This window comes from Larus michahellis, chromosome W, assembly GCF_964199755.1.
Source record: "Larus michahellis chromosome W, bLarMic1.1, whole genome shotgun sequence".
Classification (NCBI taxonomy): domain Eukaryota; kingdom Metazoa; phylum Chordata; class Aves; order Charadriiformes; family Laridae; genus Larus; species Larus michahellis.
The window spans coordinates 26,109,424-26,130,463 of NC_133929.1; the positions used below are offsets into that span (position 1 = coordinate 26,109,424).

The 21,040-nt window shown below is 41.1% G+C and overlaps 1 protein-coding gene across 16 annotated transcripts in view; it reads right to left on the reverse strand.

Annotated features, from left to right (window-relative positions):
- Positions 1-21,040, reverse strand: part of LOC141735583 (amyloid-beta A4 precursor protein-binding family A member 1-like) — a 98,964-nt gene that overhangs the window by 56,986 nt on the left and 20,938 nt on the right. For 10 of the 16 annotated variants that reach the window (XM_074568602.1, XM_074568604.1, XM_074568617.1 and 7 more), the window contains 4 exons: positions 16,780-17,046; positions 9,717-10,915; positions 5,870-5,968; positions 2,469-2,508 (listed from right to left, as the gene is read on the reverse strand). In XM_074568602.1, the coding sequence (XP_074424703.1) occupies positions 2,469-2,508; positions 5,870-5,968; positions 9,717-10,862 (1,285 nt within the window). In that variant the 5' untranslated portion in view covers positions 10,863-10,915; positions 16,780-17,046. Of the gene's footprint in view, positions 1-2,468; positions 2,509-5,869; positions 5,969-9,716; positions 10,916-11,439; positions 11,500-16,310; positions 16,749-16,779; positions 17,047-21,040 lie in introns of those variants that run through there. The other 6 variants (XM_074568603.1, XM_074568609.1, XM_074568606.1 and 3 more) reach the window with 3 other exon arrangements.

Genomic DNA, 21,040 nt, shown 5'->3' on the forward strand with positions numbered 1-21,040 from the left:
CTCAAGAACAAAACCCAAAGGAATGGAATTTCTGTTATTAGGGCTGCAGGAAAATGATTGGGCCACTGATTAGGCTGTGGCCCAAGGTTCAGCTAATTGAACAGGATGTGGGAAACTACTGGCCGTGACATGAGAAATTCCCGTACATGACAAGTAACAGAGTGAGAAGCTGCCAAAAGTTACAGGCAACTCAATGAGGGATGGCTGGATTGCACTGGTGGTTAAGGAGGAGCTACGTGAGACTTCACAGACACCTGACAGGGAGCATTGTGGGCCTTTGGAGGAGTGGAACCTTGCAAGGCCAGCAGTGCCTGGGTAACTGTAGCATATAAGGCTGAGAATGTCTAGGGACTGGTATCAGAAATACCAAATTTGTGTACAGATGTAGCAAAATGGACCAGCAGGGAAAAAGTAATTAGATGTAAGTTGTTCATTTAGGAGGAGACCAGGGTGGAGAATGGGAGGGATCAAGGTAGATGGGGGGGAAGTACAAGCATGGGAAAATGGAGAAAAGGGGGGATAGAAGAGGCCGGTCGCATGCAAGCAGGCTGCCAGTCAGTACACTTGTTTGACTGAGCCTTGTGCCTGATCACTGCAGTCTGTCCTGTCTTATAATTAAATCCTTTTCCTTAATTCATTTTCCTGTGTGCTCTCACCCTCTATCCTATGTGAGCGCTGCAAGGTCTAAGTGCCAGCAACTGGAGAAGGGACCACAAGTCACATAGGCCCATAGGTTTAGGTGTCAGAAACTGGAGGAATCAGGGTGTGTTTATATTTCCCTAATGTATTTTAATACTCCGCGTGTGTGTGCGTGTAATTTGCTAGCAAACATCAAGCTGGACTAGCTGGCAAATAGGAGACCCACATTTGTAAAGACTCAAGGTGTGGGTGAGGGAGAGGCCCGAAGTCCAGGCATGGATATTAGAAAGGGAGATACAAGGGTGACAAAGAGGGCCAAGCAGCGGGAAAAAGGATAATAAAGTATGTAAATCATGTGATCTGTGGTGTTTGTGGGCCCCCATTGGGCAACCCTGTGCTTGATCAGTCACTGCAGTCTAAATCAGGACAAAGAACAAAACCTGTTGTTCTGACCACATGTCAAACCTGCTTCCATGATCAGGATGACTGGGGGGTTGGGGTGCTTTTCCTGGCTATCAGGGGAACACCCAGATGGGATAGAGCAAGCATCCCGATATCACTATGTCGGTGCCTGTTGCAGGCCTGACAGCATCAGCATCTTACCAACCACTTCCAGCCAACCACATAGCATCTAGAAGTGCTACATATTGGCATATTATTGCTCAAGCCCCGAAACGATACAGTATTTTAATTATCACTATTTGTTACTCTATGCATATCACTATTTCCATTACCAAACCCTTTTTAGCATAGTTCTTGATCAAAACACAAAATCTTAAACATAGGGTGAAAGAGGTACAGATAAGACAGGAAGCATATTCAAAAGGAGAGGGGAACATGTTTTATTTTTATGAGATGTGAACACACTTGCAGAACGACAGTATTGTTCTTCACAAGCCCCCCTCTGTACATTATGATAGAGTATGAAATTATCAGTTGAATAAAAGCGTAGTGCAGGTGAAAGTTTTTCTCAGGCTATCAATTACCTGCATAAAAATAGTGTGTTACTGCCCACTGGACCAATATCTCAGCGAATGCTAAGAGATTTTTTTATTTGTTGGGGGGCAGGGACACACTTTAAGATGGTCTGTGACGGAAAGAGGGCTGTCTACCAGAGACAGATCCTTCATTGGTTTGAATTTCCAAACCTCAGACAGTTTCAAAGCAATCTATGCAATTTACACCAGTTCATCTGGTCACAGGTTCTAAAACATAACATATACTTTTAAAGACTAAACCAATGCTAAAATTTACAGTCTAAAGACGGTACACTGTAAAGCAATCAAAGAATTCGAAGACATTCCAAATTAAATATGACATCAGTTTTGTGGGTTTTTTTTTCCATTCTATAAAGCAAGGTTATTTAAAGGTTATTTAATCAGAGGATAAGTACCTGAAAATCAGTGCAAGCTTCCTCCTACTTGCCTGCCAATTAAATCTCAGTTTTGTGGAGATTTTGACTGTTTTGTCTAACCTCTGTTCCTTATCAGACAACAAATTACTCTCTACACACATTCACATATATTATGAATTCCACGGTGTTTTTTTTTTTTAATCAGTGATTTAAATGATATTGATAACAACCCAGTAGAAAGGTGGCAGAAGCCATCACTAAAATGTTACAAAATAAGAGAGAGATTTTACTCAACTTCCAAGCAAGCCTACTAGGGTTTAATTCAAGTTCCAGGTTGGACACAGTTTAATCTAAATCAGTTCATCCAACCTTAGCAAGTTTTATGTTCTGCACATAAAAATAAAGTTCTATACATTAAAAACATTGAAGTTCTCCATATAATGAAAAAAAAATTAAGTTATGAAATATATCTTACCTTCAACATATGTTGGGAACGAAGCCAAGCTTTTTCTGGACTGTAATCGAGACAAATAGGATTTCAAACAGAACAAAGCATGCTTAAATACACATTAAAAATTCCTCCATAAAAATGAAATCACAGTAATAGTTATTAGCAAAAGATGGTGAGAGTTTATTAGGAAAATATTTACTTTTAAATGAAAAGTCTGACCAATTATTAGAGGGTTATTATCCCTAAATATGGTATATTCTGTTAATGTGTTCATCAAGCAGGCAACACACTACATTATTTTGAATTGGCTCTTGGTGTTTGGCAACATGCTTCCTGACTACTAATTAATACTGTGTTCTCTTTAGCAAACAGAAAAATACATAATCTCTCAAAGACATTTTCCAAATAAATACATATGGAGATATTTAAAATGGACCAATACTATTATTATTCATGACAAAAAGCATTGATCTGCTCTGTTAATTATGAACCAAATTTAATTACTTATTAGGATTGTTCTTGACAGGTTATGCAGCCACCTACATCCACTGGAGTAAATGCATTTAATAACAGTCCTACATTGATTATGTTTATGCTGTAACAAGCACAAAAGCACACATAAAAGTGTATGATTTAGACAATTAAAACTGCAAGCAAGGTATTTATTCCTTGTTTGTTTAATCAAGTAAAGAATCAAGTAAGTCTCACTTACTTTCATGAAAGGTGGACTAATAGAAAAAAAACAAAACGTCCGTCCTACATTTGTGAACACACAGACTAAAATAATACCTGATTTCCAATTGTAATTTTCTATGAAAGACTCTGTGGCAACAATATAAACATCTAGAAATGATAACTTCAGGGGGACTCACCATTTTGTTACATTCAACAATATATAGATATGGGAGAATTTACTGAAGACAACTTTGTATGGTAACAGGTATACTAAAGCACATGCTGCTATTAAACCTTTCTGAAATAAAAGTTTTGGATAAGCCAAGCATTACAAGATGCTGACAAACTTGAACCTTATTCTACAATGCATTAAATTTGGAGTGACTCATATATATATATATATATATAAAAACAAGATCCATGTATGATCAGGATAAAGTATCTCAGAAGAGGTTCAGTTGCATTTACATATTCACATATATACCAAGTTGTTTCCTTTATGATAGGCAGTTTAACAGGTTCTGTATGCTTGTGACAATCACTTGGGAAGTGCACACTTATGTGACAGGTAAATGACTAATCCAGTGAGTCTTTTCCATTTATTGTTACAAGGATGTGAGGAATAAGTAATATTTTTCATCCTACTACACTGTCCTCACTGTAAAATAATTGGTGGCAGAAAAATAAAAGGCACATGAAACAGAAAACAGCCTAGAGAACCTTAAAATACTTGGCCTTTTCCCATCAAAGAGAGTTGCTGAGTTGCCCAACAAAATCATGAAAGCTCTTGTGGTGGATTTGGCAGTGTTAGGTTTATGGTTGGACTCAATGATCTTTTCCAACCTAAATGATTCTATGATTCTTCTCAGAGACAATATCAGCAGACAGAAATTTGTTACTAAGTAATGAACGCCTGCTGTCAAAATGCTTAAGGGAAATCAAGTGCTGAGAGGACACAAGCATTTATTTTCAAATCAGGAGCGGCTGTTCTTTGGCTAATCAATCTGTTGTGATTACTTTATTTTTACTGCGCCACCTACACCCACTTCAACAATTGCATGAAATTGCTGCTACTGTGATGCTAGCAGAGATTCAATTAGTTGGATTCTGACAGGCCTAGAGAACAAAACAACTGTACGCTTCCAAAAAATCAGAGGCAGCTTATCTGCATAAGTATCCTTTTCAAAGTATACATTTAATTTTTTTTAAAAGACTCAAGGCCTAACCAAATTTTATGTATATAATTACAGGTTTGACAGATATTCAGTAATCTGAATAGCCAATAAAACTTAATTTCAGGATAAAGATGTGTAAACTAACATCAAATTAATGTTTTTATTACAAAGGCTCTACACAATTTTTTTTCATTCATTATCCATGTCAAGAAACACTGATAAAACTAAAGTAATAACAAGGTATCAGATACTGTTATTGAAAAGGGGGAATCATTTTTTAATTATATATCCATGAGTAATAAAAAAATGCGTCATTAATGTTGAATTACTGGTTTTGTCCATCAACTGAACACTGTAAAATTTACATTTTAAATAAAGGTTTTGTTAAGACCTAAAAGCATTTCCCAAAAATGATGAGGCTTTGTCATTATTATTTTTGTAAGGGAGGTACTAAACCATGCAGAGTTGCTTATTTACGTAGGGAAAAAAAACCAGCACCCCACAGCATATCTGACTGAAATTACTTTGAAAGTTTATTACTTTTAACACTGTATGCAATCACATATTGAAAACTAAAATGGATAGCATCTTGTTCGTTCTTTCCTTTGAGTAAGATTAATGATATCTAACAACTGTCAGCCTTTAGAGTTGTCACAAAGCAACTACATCTGTAAACCGAATAAAGTCAGAGGCTTTAGCAAGCTAAAGAATATTGTAGATGAAATCATAAGGACACAATCCAATACTGTTGAAGGCTTTGGTGCAGGATAAATGAAGGACAAAATTACTAAGTCTTCTGAAAGCTTCCATCCCCTTCTAAATGCAAGCATAGATTTAAATTAGTATATATACACAGGCTACAAGCTTTTTCCCCCCCGTAGATGATAAAGAAGAAAAAAAAAGAATGGACTAAGTCTTGTTTAAATTTCAACCAATATTTCTGGTTACAGTAGATTGGTTTATTCATTTCTAGAAGATATCATGCTGTTAGCTGATAGCTAAGCACAAGTTATCTATCAGCAACCGTGTCTGTTTGCTTACAGATCTCTGTAAACAAATCTAACATTAAAGTCTGAAAAAAAATTCTCATATCAGTGAGATGAGAAGTATTTATCTTCTCATCTCAATGGAACTACTGCAGTGTGGAAACCTGCCAGGTACAGGCCTTGACAAAAAAAAATGAAGCGTATAGCTTGCTTTCAAAGATCCCAGATATTTTCTTTATGGCAAGATATTTTGCAGAGATAAGGAAGAGAGCTAGCTCCTATTGCCCTGAATACAGAGGTGATGTTGGCAGCTGTTCCTCAATAAATCAATACCCTCTAGCCTGTTAAACAAGTGTTGTTGCGGCCAAACACAGAGTAAGGAATGCCATCATAAATGGTCTTAGATACAGTATGTTATGCATTCAGTCAGACAGGAAGGCAAGCACAAAGGAAAAATGTCAAACCAGTTTTTTCTTTTTGTTGCTGTTTTGGTACAAGAGAGGAGATTACACATGTACAAAGAAGTAAAGAAAATACAAAGGCATAAGCACTACAGACAAGACGGTAGCTTTTAAAAAGATTGCACTACCTCTTTATTAGTGGAGGTCTCTGCTGTACTGCAGACATCCTGATGATGTTGCCTACTTGGTTCAGCACCCCAGGGTGAAGAGGAATCAGGAGATAGAGACTAGACATGGTAAGAAAATAAAATTACATAGTTTGAGTGACCAATGTAGAAATACCTCTGGTTTGGCAGTGAGAATAAGAAATGAGGAAAACACCAAAACATGACAAACACTTTCTGAAGTGTTATAGTCCTTCCTTTTCATTGCAATGATTGCACAGTCTATTGGGATGTTGAGACTTATCTAAACAGCTAAATAGTCACAGAAAACTTTTTTTCTTTGTCAATAATCTATTAAATTAAGCACATTGAAAAATTAATAGCTGCCCTCAGTGGCAGACAACTGTGGTGGGTTGGCCACGGTCAGCTGTCACACACCCACCCAGCCGCTCTCTCACTTTCCCTCCTCAACAGAACAGGGAGAGAAGATGGGAAAGCTCATGGGTCAAGATAAAGACAGGAAGATCACTTACTAATTACTGTCACAGGCAAAACAGACTTGACCTGAGGAAAATTCCTTTAATTTTTGCCAATTAAAATAGATTTGGATAGTGAGAAACAAAGACAAATTAAAACACCACCTTCTCCCCATCCCTTTTTCCTGGGCTCAACTTCACTCCTTCATTCCTGACTCTACACCCTAAGCAGCACAGGATGAATGGGAAATGGGGGATTTAGGTCAGTTCCTCTCCACCACTCCCTCCTGCTCACACTTTTCCTCTGCTGCAGCGTAGGTCTTCTCCACAAGCTGCAGCTCCTGTCAGGAAAAATCTGCTCTAGCATGGGTTTTCCACAGGCCTCAGTTCCTTCAGGAAATATCCACCTGCTCCAGTGTGGGGTCCTCCACAGGATATTTGCTCTGGCGTGGTCTCTTCCACAGGCTGCAGAGGAATGTCTGCTCTGGTGCTTGGAGAACCTCATCCTGCTCCTCTTTTTCTGACCTTGGTGTTCATACTACTGTGTCTCATTTTTTTTTTCCCCTCACTCCTCTGCTCATCATCTCGCATTTTTGTCCTTTCTTAAATGTTTTCACAGAGGCGCCACCAACTTCGCTGACTGGCCATGCTGGTCTGTTACCATTATTCAGGAGGGCATGAATTGCACTTCTCCAGTTTTATGCACGGAATATCTAACCTAACTGCAGCTGCATAGCCTTTTCCATACAGTGTCAGTTTCTCGATGCTGTTACTCTTGCTGCTGTGCAAAATGAACTGATATTATATTTTAAAACAGATGATACAAAACTGGGAGAAGTGGCTGATACTCCAGAGGGTTGTGCTGCTATCCAGACCTTGACAAACTGAGAAATGGGCTGACAGGAACCTCATGAAGTTCAGCAAAGGGAAATGCCAAGTCCTGCACCTGGGGAGGAACAACACCAATACATCCTGTGGGCCACTCAGCTGGAAAGCAGCTTGGCAGAATAAGACTTGGGTCTTGGTGGACACCAATTTGAACATGAGCCAGTAATGTGCCCACACAGCAAAGGCAGCCAACAGCATCCCGGGCTGCATTAGGAAGAGTGTCACCAGCAGATTGAGGGAGGTGATCCTGCCCTCTACTCAGCACTGGTGAGGCCACACCCAGAGTCCTGTGTCCAGTTCTGGGCTCCCCAGTACAAGAAAGACATTGATGTACTGGAGCCAGTCAAGCAAAGGGCCATGAAGTCAATTAAGGGATTGGAGCATCTCTCATGCATGGAGGGGATGAGAGAGCTGGGACTGTTCATACTGGAGAAGAAAAAGATCAGGGTGATCTTAACAATCTCTATTTAACTAGCTGATGGGAGGGTGTCAAGACACAGAGCCAGACTCTTCTCAGCAGTGCCCAGTGACAGGACAAGAGGCAATGGGCACAAAATGAAACACAGGAAATTCCACAATTTCTTTTTTTTCAATATACCATGAGGGTCATTGAATGCTGGAACAGATAGTGGAGCCTACATCCTTCAAGATATTCGAAAACTGACTGGACAATATCCTGGGCAATCCATTCTAGTTGCCCCTGCTTTGAGCAGGGGGGCTGAAAGAGACAGTCCCCAGTGGTCACTTCCAACTTCTGATACTCTCCTTCACGGCATCCTTCTGGACAAGTTGTCCAACTGCGAGATGAGCAGGTACACAGTGCACTGGGTGAAGAACTGGCTGAATGGCAGGGCTCAAAGGGTTGCAGTAAATGGGGCTACATCTGGCTGGAGACTGGTCACCAGCAGTGTTCTGCAGGGCTCAATTCTAGGGCCAGTTCTGTTTTTATCAATGTTCTGGATGCAAGAGTTGAATGCACCATTAGTAATTTTGCTGATGATACTAAACTGGGAGGTGCTGTTGACTCTCTTGAGGAACGAGAGGCTTTGCAGAGGGCTCTGGATAGATTGGAGCATTGGGCAATCATCAATGGCATGAAATTTAACAAGAACAAATGCCAGATCCTGCACCTGGGACGGAGTAATGCCGGGCACAAGTATAGATTGGGAGAGGAGTGGCTGGAGAGCAGCCCTGCAGAAAGGGATCTGGAGGTGCTAGTCAACAGCACTGTGCCTTGTCAGCCAAGAGGGCAAACCGTATCCTGGGGTGCATCAAACACAGCATAACCAGCCGGTCAAAGAGGTGATTATCCCACTGTATTTAGCATTGCTGTGGCCTCACCCTGAGTACTACGTGCAATTCTGGGATCCACAATTTAAGCAGGATATTAAGGTCCATGAATGCACCCAGAGGAGGGCAACAAAGCTGGTGAAAAGGCTGGAAGGCATGTCCTATGAAGAGCATCTGAGGACACTGGGCTTGCCTAGTTTGGAGAAAAGGAGGCTGAGGGGCAACCTCATTGCTCTCTGCAGCTTCCTGAGGAGGGGAAGTGGAGAGGGAGGTGTCGATCTCTTCTCCCTGGTACCCAGTGACAGGACGCATAGGAATGGTTCAAGTCTGCACCAGGGGAGATTTAAACTGGACATCAGGAAGGATTTCTTTACCGAGAGAGTGGTCAAACAGCGGAACAGGCTTCCTAGAGAGGTGGTCGATGCCCCAATCTTGTCAGTGTTTAAGACGCATTTGGACATTGCCCTTAACAGCATGCTTTAACTTTTGGTCAGCCCTTAAGAGGTCATGCAGCTGGACTAGATGATCATTATAGGTCCTTTCCAACTGAAATATAATATAATATAATATAATATAATATAATATAATATAATATAATATAATATAATATAATATAATATAATATAATATAATATAATGTATAATATATATAATATATAATAATGATTCATAGCAAATCTCTAGAGACTGCAAGCAGTTGAGCTTGTATGTTTTCAGATCTGCATCTGTGATATTACCTTTATAGAAGTAGGAAATAAAATTAACAAGTTTTTCATATAAACTGTTAGCTTTATTATCTTCAGAAAACAAAACTGACAAGTCCAGAAATAACAGGAACACACAAGGTTCTATACCATAAGGTAAATTATTTGGTAGTTATTCGAATTATCCAGTGGATGTTAGGAAAAAAAAATGTAGTAGGACTTGTTTCAGAAAAAAAGTCAGTAGAGCTTTCTGTGTCAAATTCATCTCTAGTACAACTCTAATGAATTCAGCAGTGTTTCGTAAAGGAAAATTTGGTGCACTGACAACATATATGTATACTCCTTTTGCATCCTTTTGAATAAACATTTAAAACAGATACAGCATTACATAATTTACTGAGGAATAAAATGAGTCACAGAAGAGTATAACCCTCTCAGTTTCACTGTAATGTGTATTACGCAGTCCCTGTTCATTTAATTGTAACATGTGAGCCTATAGCTCTGTATACTTACATCTCTATCTAGTGGCCTCTGATCATCGCAGTCCCTGGTTGGGCTAATGTCCTGCCTCATCACCCAAATAGGTTCTTTTGGTTCATCAGGGGTATAAGGAGAACGAACAGTCCTTGTCTTCACTTCCTCAATAGCTTCTTTAATATCTTTGATGGCCAGTGATATTGCATCCCTTTTTTCCTTTCTGCACATTTGTACTGACTCTCCTGAGTTGGCTGTGGCTCTAGAGCCAGCTGACAGTTGACCATTGCTTTCGTGCCCCCTACCAGGGAGAGCATGAGCATGCTCTAAGCTCTGCTCTGACTCTAGCATGTCTTCAGCAGCCTTGCCCAAGCTCCGAGAGCTCTGTTTCACCTCTGCCACAATCTGATCAATATCTTCCTCTTGTTCATAGCTGTCCATTCTTGGATATGGAGCAAACTCTGCCTCTTTCTCAGGGCTGTCTGACTCTCCATCAGATCGTTCATCATAATGGTGAAGGCGGGCACCAAGAGCTTCCTTTCGATAGTTGTCAGCTTCCTCCCTTTCCCACTCATAGAGCTGAAGCCCCTCCCTAACATCAACGTCCAGCACATCTGCTATCTCCTCATACACATGCTCCTGCTGCCTATAGTCAGCATAGGGCTCAGCATACTGCTCATCCTCTCCTTGGTGGAGGGGCTGGTGGGCATAGACATAACCTGAGTACGCTGCATTCATGGCTTCCTCATGTTCAGTGGATTGGAAATGTACATGATCAGGCAGTGTTCGATTATGAACAGCCTCAGTGTGCTCTGCTTCAGCATTTTCTGTGTACTCCTCAGATTCAGGCCTGTACTGCACTGCATATGTACTCTCATCCTCGTTCTCCTGTACTATATCTACATTATAGCCATCCTCTGCTGTGGCTATAACATCCCCTTCCACCACGTCCATGTCATTGTGGAAATCACTCTCAGTGCTGGCTGATCGAGCTAGCATCCCTTCCTCTTCCTGCCCAGACGGTACCCCTGGGTTGCTGTTTCTGTGCCTTGAATAGCAGATCACAGACTGTCGTTCCTCTTCTACCTGTGAGTGCTCCAAGTCAGCTTCCACTGATTCATTCATATCTTCATTTGCTGGCTCTTCATTTACCTCCACCTCAAATGGTATGACCAAATGGTTCATGGAAAGTTCTGGTGTGTAGGCCACTTATTCTATAGACATTTTGTCTACCAGGACTGGAAGGAAATTAAAAGAGTGATGTTATTAAAAAAAACACAACAAAACCAAAATACAACCACAAACAAAACAAACAGTCAAACAAAAAAGCCCTATAACGTGGAGTCAACAAACAACCCCAGAGTAGCAAAAGGCACCCCTGTTTCTCCAACAGACAAAGTTTTGGCTTCATCAGCTCTGAAGTCAGAGGACAACCAGCACAACAGCATGACCTTCCAATGAAAATTTATTTCTACCAGCACCATTCATTCAGAGGTGGGACCACAATTCCTTTGAGAATTGCAGTTTACAGTTCTATGGCCAAATTCTCTGGGAAAGAATCCACTATCTCAGACCAGCCCAAGAGGTGATTCTATGGACCGGCCAGACATCTAGACAATGCAGACAAGATGCACATCAAAGCAACTAACTTTCACCAAGGCCTCAATTGTGGTAGAGATATTGTGGTAGGATGTGGCAGTGTAAAATGACAAAGAGATTTTATCCCATTGCAGTAGTCTGCAATTGGTCAGATATATGATACCTTTGCAGACTAGACATTTCCAACATGATATCTTCAACTGAGATCCTCGTCCTAGGGCACCTTTTAGTCAATGGAGGGAAAAAGACACTTTTAGGGTGCAATGCAAAGTGCCTGTTTCTCTTCCCTAGAGAAGCATAAGATAGCTATCTCCAGTATAGACATCTTCATGAAATACATCTAAAATTATGCAAAATTACTTCTGCCCCAAATGTCTCTTCTAAAACAGGGAATAGACATTACAAATATTCATAACTCTGACCCTTGCCAAATTGAGACTAGTGAGACATTTTAGTTTTACCAAATGCATTCTGCTCAGAGTAAAAAACCTCAAATGATGTCATAATTACAACAGAAGTCTGCCAACAATGATAATTATATACATCATGGAAATAAGAAAAATCCATAAGAATGCAGCTTATCCTCTAGATGTTTCTGAGAGCAACAAAGTTTACCTAGCTCAGAGGGTATAGTTTTTACCTGCAGCTATTCTGAACCTTGTCCAATGTTTTAAAATGTAGTGTCATAAGACCATCTCATGCATTTAAAGTCTAATCGCATGCTGTGGCAGGAGCACCCCCACTCCCCCCCCCCAAGTCTAACAGTGCAGTACAGGGGCATGGTGGCTAGTTTGGCAGGAAGCATGTGAGCTGCTGGTCACATATGCAAACAACCCCCAGCCACATACCCCAGATACTGGAGCCCTAGAGACCACCTCAGCCAATGAGCCTACCTAGGAGACCCCTCAACCAATGAAAGCTATACATGACCATGACTAATAGATGACCACAGTTCAGATCTGACCAGGCTATAAAATGGGGCCCCGCCAGAGACCCTCTTTGAGTGGTTCTCCTTGGAGCAGCAGGTCTGTGTTTGGAAGCCCTCCCTTTAGGTCAAGACGTCGCCCAAAGTAACTTCCCTGGGACTGAGTGTCCTTGCCTTTTAGGTGAGTGGTTTGTGCATATTGAGTCATCATTCTAAGCTTAGATTTAGTACACACCATGTAGTATTAGTTCTCAACTGACATCCTGAACCTGTAAAAAGTTATATCTGCTGAAGTGTTTGTAGTATAAGATCCCTGTTAAATTTTACCATTCTGCCTTTTCATGACACCATTAAACCTGATTTTTGGAACATATTTTGTTGGCCTTACACTTCTGCGACATGTACCCATGAGGAAAATATAATTTTAGCCTGTGGTTTACTATCAAATATAAGGGGGGGAATACCTGTCAGAACTTATATTTTGATATATAAAATGATGGTTTAAAAAAATGCTATAAAATATGTCAGATACCAATAATAATTTAAAAATAATTCAACTCATAAAATAGAACTTGAACCAAATTTAGTGAACTCAGGCAGAGAGTCTTAAATTACACTGCTGCACTAAACAGGTTCTGTGCAAAGCCACAGAAATGGTTGTTGGGTTTTTAATTAGAAGGTTTTTGTTTGTTTGTTTTTGTGGTGCTTTTTACTCCTGCAGAGAAAAAGCAATAGTGATTTCAGCTGCTGTCCATCAGAGTTCCTGACAGGCAGGGGAGGGCAGCTAGGAGTTATTTGTGCTACAGCTCTATAGGAACCCCCAGTGGGTATAGCTTCCATTTCAGCATCATAGACACCTTGTCTGAGCTATATCCATTGTTTTAGTCTTTAAAACTAAGTCCTTAAAAGAGAGGAAAAGGAAACCTAGGCCCAGGCTCCAGACAGACTTTTCACTTCCAGAAACAACACATAAATAACTTGCAAAAATCTAACATGCTATGCTTAGACTCTAATACATGCCTTTCCCACCTTCCTCAAAAACAAACAAACACACACAAAACAAACCAAGAACTTAAGTCATAATACATAGATACAAAAGGCACTGAAACTGTTTGCCCAGGGAAGTTGTGGAGGCCCCATCCCTGGAAGTGTTCAAGACCAGGTTGGATGGGGCTTTGAGCAACCAGGTCTAGTGGGAGGTGTCCCTGCCCATGTCAGGGGGGTTGGAACTAGATGAGCTTTAAGGTCCCTTCCAACCTAAAACATTCTATGATTCTATGAAAATACTAACTAGTAAATCACATAAAAACATTATTGAACAGGTAAAGATGCCATACACAAAACTGACTGAGCTTTCTAGGACTTCATAAAAACAAAAAGCAAACAGAAGTAGCTCATGGATTTAGACTTGCATCAAAAGAAGTATTAGATAATTGGGGGGGGGGTGATGGTGTTTTCTTTAACTGAAAAAGTGAAAGTATGTGAATAAGAACCCTCCAGTGACAGAGTAATGTCTCTTTCATCCAAGATTTCACCTAAGATTTCTTACAACGTGCATTATAAATAATGAGAACCCCCCCCCAAATCAGATGACTAGAGCTATATATATTATTTAAGGAAACACTATAAAGAACAACAGCATTGAAGAATTTTAAATCTTAAGCATGGATTAAACAAAAAGAAAAGTGAAGATGATAATACATATTAGGGTTTAGAAAAATCCATTCCAAGAAGAATTCATTGTATGCATTGAAGTTTGTGGTAAAATTCCCATTGATTTACAAAGAATTAGGCCCAAACAGAATGTCACGTAAAAATCCTGCCTTCAATCAGTTGCACTCAAAGCACCAATGACATCTAGGTAAGAGCCAGTGGCTCTCTCACAGAGAAAGGGTATTTAGGTCAGTCCATAACAGTTCCTCTCCACTGCTCCTTCCTCCTCACACTTTTCCCCTGCTCCAGCATGGGATCTCCATGGGCTGCAGTTCCTTCAGGAAATATCCACCTGCTCTAGCATGGGGTCTTCCATGGGCTGCACTGTGGATATCTGTTTTGCAGTGGTCTCCTTTACAGGCTTCAGGGAAATATCTGCTTCACAGTGATCTCTTCTAAAACTTACACAGGATTCAGGGGAATCAGCACCCGGAACACCTCCTCCCCTTCCTTCTTTTCTGACCTTGGTGTTTCTCACACTTTTTTCCTCACTCTGCTGTGCAATGTTTTTCCCTTTCTTAAATGTGTTTTCACAAAAGCACCATAAGCTTCATTGATTGTCTCAGCTTTTGCCTAAGGTGGATCTGTTGCCAAGCCGTCTGAAACCAGCTATGACTGTCACGGGGCAGCTTTTGGCCTCTTCTCACAAAGGTGTTAAGGAATTTTTATTGTACCCCTTAAAGCAAATTAAATACGTTGGTACTTAAATATATATTAAAAAAATATTAATGAACAATGCACTGGACAGATTCCTACTGCCATAAGTGGTTCTACAAGGAGTCTGCAAAGATGCATCATGAGATGATTCCTTATATACACTTGCACCAACACCAGTCCCCTGAGTCGTTACATGGGGCACCTCAGCCTGGCCGTGGGTCCATCCCCCAGGACCAGCTCTGCTGCCCAAAGGTGGCCCCCAAGTGATCCCTCACATTCCAGGATGGCTGCAAGACAATTCTGTGTCTGTTTGCTATCACAAAGGGAAACTTCACTCCCTTACAGGGAACCCTTCTGTTTATGGCATTCCTGCTTCCAGCCAGATTAACGCATTCTTGCAGTTGGGCCTTCTTGCCCTCCATGCCAGATCGTTCCTCAGTCACAAATTACCACTGCTGAGCAGTTACAATTTGAATTTCCCCTTCAGAGCGCTCCACCAACCTTGCCATGTAAACCCAATACAGGGAAGAAATAAAAATTCAACTGCATGAAGATTATACCTCAACTCAAATAAACTATCAAATACCACAATATTTATTACAGTCAAAACTAAAACAACATCCAAAAAACACATGACCAAATTTTGAAGTCATATAACGCAAGATCATTTTCAAAATACTAGCAGACAAGAGACTGACCAGTACAGCTCTGAAAAATTAAAAAGATACAACCTATTTAAAATATTGTTATAGACAATTTGAAGGTCTCAACATTTTCCTTTTCCAAAATGGAAGTTTCCAAAGTAAAACAGTTTTGGTTGTTAAATCCTAAAAGGTTGTTAAATCCTAAACATGTTAAAAAAAACCCACAAAAACAAATAAAAAAAAACCCAAAATCCCCGCACATCCTACACTCAGAAAAGTTCCATTTTTCAAAAAATGTCCGTTTCTGGTTGTCCCTTCTCTAATCATTCCAATTTAATTTTACTTTTTAATTTTGCAAAGAAAAAATGTTTCTCATTTCCTTAAAATATTCATTCCTGAGGCTGTATGGAGGTTTACTTATGAAACTGTAGAACTGAGTAACACTTAAGTTACTGGGGTTAAAGTGACCTTCAGTGAAAAATAAGCTTTTAAATCACATACATTCATTTAACTACTTAACAAACATATGGTCTTTAATAAGACCACTGCCTTTATTGCTGGAAGTCAAGTGCAAAATGAAATTTTCTTCTCTCAGTAACACTACCATCAAGCTGATAAAAGGTCTTTCTGATTATTCTTTACAGGCTTTCACAAAAAGGACAGAAAAAAGCTTCATCTCAAAAATAAAAAAAAAACCCACACAGCACATTTCATAAGATGCAATAATTGGGAGAGAAGATAAGCAAGAGAAGTCATTTGACTCTGTAAATAAAGATGAAACATCCCTCTGAAAAATGTTATACTCTCACATTAATTACCCAGAACAGCAGCTTTGTTCCAATAATCAGACACTTCAAAGAAAGCACTCTCTAAGCACTACTAGCTCTGCACTGTGCGCGACAGAGTGTGTTAAAATGAATTTGTTACACACATTTATTATATTAAATAGGCTGCCCAGAGAGGTGGTGGAGTCTCCGTCTCTGGAGACATTCAAAACCCGCCTGGACATGTTCCTGTGCAACAGGTGCTCTAGGTGACCCTGCTCTGGCAGGGGGGTTGGACTAGATGATCTCCAGAGGTCCCTTCCAAACCTACCATTCTGTGATTCTGTAAATAATCGATGGTCACAATGGTGTTTTGTTTGTTCACATGGCTGTGTTATGTAAATTCTTATATGGTCGATGTACTCCCTGCGATGCTGTTTATCGGGTCTGGAAGAGGGATGAGGATTATCATTTTGTAGTCCTGTGTGATATCAGCTTATGATATGATAACATCCCTGTTTATGCAGTTATGTGTCCTGGTTTGAGGTAAAACAGAACCAACTTTCTTTTCAGTAATTTTATTTTTATCTAAGTCTCTTCTAACTCTCTGAAATTAACAGCATGTTGTGCCAAAAACAGTTCGTTCTCAGAGTGATAAGACCTATGTTTATAGTTCACGCCAAGGAATGGTACGCAGAGAGGCTCTTGCTTATACTTATTGCTATAACAACCAAGGTCAGCTAACTTTGTTATTTGCCCCATTGGAGGGCCGGAAGCAGAAAAGCGTAGAGGGGTCGCACCTGTGGGGAGGAGTGGACAGGACAGGTGACCCAAAACTGACCAACAGGGTATTCCATCCCATCTGCTCCATGGTCAGTATAAAAGCTGAGGGATCAAAGGGTCAGCACTCTTTCTTCAGTGTCCGACATCCATGGAGGACTCTGTCTGTTCATCTGCCTCTGATCCCGATCCGTGCATTCCTGACTCCAGATCTGGAATCCAGTTCCTGTCCGTTGCTGAGTCCAGTCTGGGACTTTCCCAGTGCCTGCTGGTGATGTGATCGTCATCTGTAAGAAAGGCAGGTATTGCTTTTGCAGAGGAGAAAAGCCATTTCCATCAGAGGTGACATGATAAGGGAATGACTAAGACAAAGAGGCTCCAGCAAAGGCTTGTAGAACATCTCTTATCACACAGACAAAAGGACAAACTGATTCCTACCGGATTAGTGTCCAGAAGGGTAGTCAAACATTTAACCAGGGCTAATGACATTGAGCAATTTTTTACCAAAAAGGAAAGAAATAAACTAGTCAGATAATCCCTTTAGGTGTAGCATAAAGAGAAGTAAACAGAGGCAGGGCACCCAGGAAGAATTTTAGGCGCCTCGGACAGACTGTGAACCCTGGAGTACCCAACCAATGGGAAACAGGGGAGGGAAAAATTCGGCCAGGATTAGGAAATAATAAGGTGTGTTTCAAGAACTGAAAGTGTGCCTACTTGCTAGGTCACCCGTTCTTGCAAGAATGTTCAAATGAAACGTGCTTCGTATCGTTTACTGCCTGAGCCGTTGCTATTGGATAAGGAGCGTTTCTCACAATTTGGGGGCTCGCCCGGGAGCAGAAGTCATCCCCTCTGGGAGTCCCTGTCACTGAAGGACGGGAAGACGCGTCCTGTTGATTTCAACGGTCTCGTGTATCGTCGCCTGGGGCTTCGAAGGGAATCAACTAGGATCCCGAGACTTCATTAAGCGGCAGACCATACGAACCACAAAGGGGAAAAATGAACTTAATGCAGTAAGGCACAGAGATTACGACCAGGCAACTCCGTGCATGGACCAAGGTAAGAAAAATCAGACTGTTAAAGTATTACCTTGGTGGTTGGGGACACTCTAAGAGACTTGGTGTGTGTGAGTGACTGAGACGTACTATGGTACGAAGCGAGTGTGGAGTCTGGATCCACGGTTCTGTAGTCCCGCGAGGGGCACAGACGGAGAAGGATGAAGCGAAAGGAAGAGGTGTAAAAAGTCTCTGTTTAGAATGGGAAATAAAGAATTCTAGGCCTAGGAATGAAAAAGGAGATAATAAGAAAGACCCCGGGAACATTCCCCCAGACAGTCCTTTAGGGGAGAATGTCGAGGTTTTGGAATGATTCTTCTTGTACAAGGGATAAAGATAAAAAGAAAATGATTTGTTTTGTTTGTACCGCATCTCGAAGGGGCTGGGGGGGGGTGGCCCATGGACATCCTGGGGGGGGTGGTTCCCAGGGGTGTCCTAGGGGGGCATCCTGGGGACATCCCTGGGGGTCACGTGTCCATCATGGGAGATCTTCGGGGTGTCCCAGGGGGGACATGTTTGCATTTCCATTTGAATTTCTTTGGACCAAAGAACCCATAAGACCTCCTAGTGTATTTTGGCCCAAATTTGGATCTGATGAAGACTAGGTCTGTCAAGCTTTAAACATGTATGTGAATAATAAGGAATAATAAGGAATAAGAAGAAGGTGAATATGCATTTTGCTGGGTCAAGATGAATAGATTCAGGATTCGGGGACGCCCAAATCCATTTCATATGTTCCCAGCCCAGACTGTCGGTGATGTTTCAATCGACAAAGAAATTGAATCCCCAAAGTGGGACCCCCTAGACTGTTACTTGGGGGTGAGGAAGAGGGGTGAATAACAGGGGAAGAGGACTGCCCCAACCACTCCTACCAGCAGCTCAAGGTTCACCGGTAGGGTGTTATCATTGTGGGATTTACAGAATCCCCTAATTTGTTTGGGCAAGTGTTAGAACAAGTGCTTGAACAATTCAAACCTCCATCGGGAGTAGCCCTGCTTCAGTATGTGGATGACTTATTGCTATCTGGGGAGGAAGAAGGCAAAGTAAAAGAAGCCACGAATGAGTTATTGAACTTTTTGGGACAGTAAGGTTTGAGGGTCTCAAAAAAAAACCCCCCAAAAATTTGCAATATGTGGAAACAGAAGTGAAGTACTTGGGACATCTAGTCAGTGAAGGGAGTCAAAAAATAAATCCTATAAATCCTGAGAGGATCAAAGGAATAGTAGACTTACCTCTGCCAAAGACCAAGAGGGAACTGAGAAAATTTTGGGGGCTGACTGGGTACTGTAGACTGTGGATAGAGGGGTATGCTCAAAAGACTATATTTGGACTATATTCCAAACTGTTAGCTGAAAAACCGAATGTATCAGTTTGGACAGAAGAGGAGGAGGATTTAGTGGAAGATTTAAAACAGAGCCTAACCAGAGCTCCAGTTTTAGCCTTATCTTCTTTGGAGAAACCTTTTCAACTATTTATAACTCTAGACAAAGGGGCTGCATTAGGAACAAAAGAGTGTGGGGGGGGCATAAGCAGCAGCCAGTGGCCTATTTATCTAAACTCTTAGATACGGTCTCCCGAGGGTGGCCAGGTGAATGATAGAAGTTAGCACCCCCCACCAAGTAAAAGCCATTTTAGCCCAAACCACAGGAAAATGGCTAACCAATTCAAGAATACTGAAGTATGAAGGAATTTCAGTTGAAAAGGATGATTTGATTTTAACTACCAGCCCTTGCCTTAACCCAGCGAGCTTTCTGTGGAAAAATAGAGGCAAAGGATGAAGAATTTACACACGAATGCATAGATGTAATTGAGTACCAGACTAGGATACGACCTGACTTAAGGGAAGAACCCCTATCTGGGGGTCTTCATTTGTTCATAGATGGTTCTTCAGGAGTGATAGAAGGAAAGAGGTGTAATGGATATGCAGTGGCGCATGGAGCGAGCCAACAAGTAAAAGCATCTGAGAAATTACCTAGTGCATGGTCTGCTCAAACATGAGAGATGTATGCCTTAAACCAGGCACTTAAATTAATTGGAGAAAGGGGAAGGAACAATATATACAGACTCTCGTTATGCCTTTGGGGTAGTGCATACCTTTGGTAAAATTTGGGAAGAACGAGGGCTAATAAATAGCAAAGGGAAAGAACTTTTACATGAAGAGCTTACAAAGCAGGTGTTAGCTAATATATTAATACCAAGTGAAATAGCAGTTGTACACATTAAAGGTCACCAGAGAGGCAATTCAATTACCACAAGGGGAAACAGATTAGCGGACAAGGTGGCAAAAGTGGCGGCCTTGGGGCAGGAGAAGCAATGACAGAAGCAGGGGCAGTGGAGAAATGTGGTAAATGGATTCTGCCTGATGGAAGGGAAATGGTCAACGAACAATGAGAGAAATAGTGACAGTGTTGTTACAACAGGGAAGCCATTGGGGAACGCATGCAACGTCCGAATAGTTTTGTGGAAGTACAGATGCTTTCACATATACACAATAGCCAAACAAATTTGTGAGGGATGTATCATTTGTAAGAAAGTAAACAAGAAAGCCTTGAGAAAGCAATCTTCAGGAGGAGGAGAGCCCGGCTTGAGACCGTTCCAAAGTATACAGGTAGACTTCACTGAACTACCACCAATAGGCAGGCTAAAATATCTTTTAGTCCTAGTGGACCGTCTTACTGGATGGGTGGAAGCCTACCCCTTGGTGTCAGCTACTGCAGCAGGGGTAATTAACATAATACTAGAACAAATTATTCCCAGATACGGGTTAGTGGAGAATATAAACTCAGATCAGGGCAGTCATTTTACTTCTAAAATCCTTCAAGGAATTCTGGAAAGTTTAGGGATAGTGTGGGAATTTCATGTCCCCTAGCATCCCCCATCATCAGGAAAAGCTGAGGATGAACCAGACCATTAAGAGACAATTGTTGAAACTAATTTTAGAAACCAAATTACCATGGACTAAATGTTTACCAATAGCATTGTTGAGGATCCAGACTTCTCCTAGAAAAGATACAGGTCTCTCGCCCTATGAGATGCTTTTTGAACTACCTTATATGGGTAACAGAGAAGACTTGCTCACTTTTGAAACTAAAGATGTGTTTCTTAAGAACTATATTCTGGGGTTGTCATCTTCTTTCTCTCTCCTCAGAAATAAAGGACTTCTTGCCCAAACTCCACCATTGGAATTTGCAGTCCATGCCTTCCGACCAGGAGATTGGGTCTTGATCAA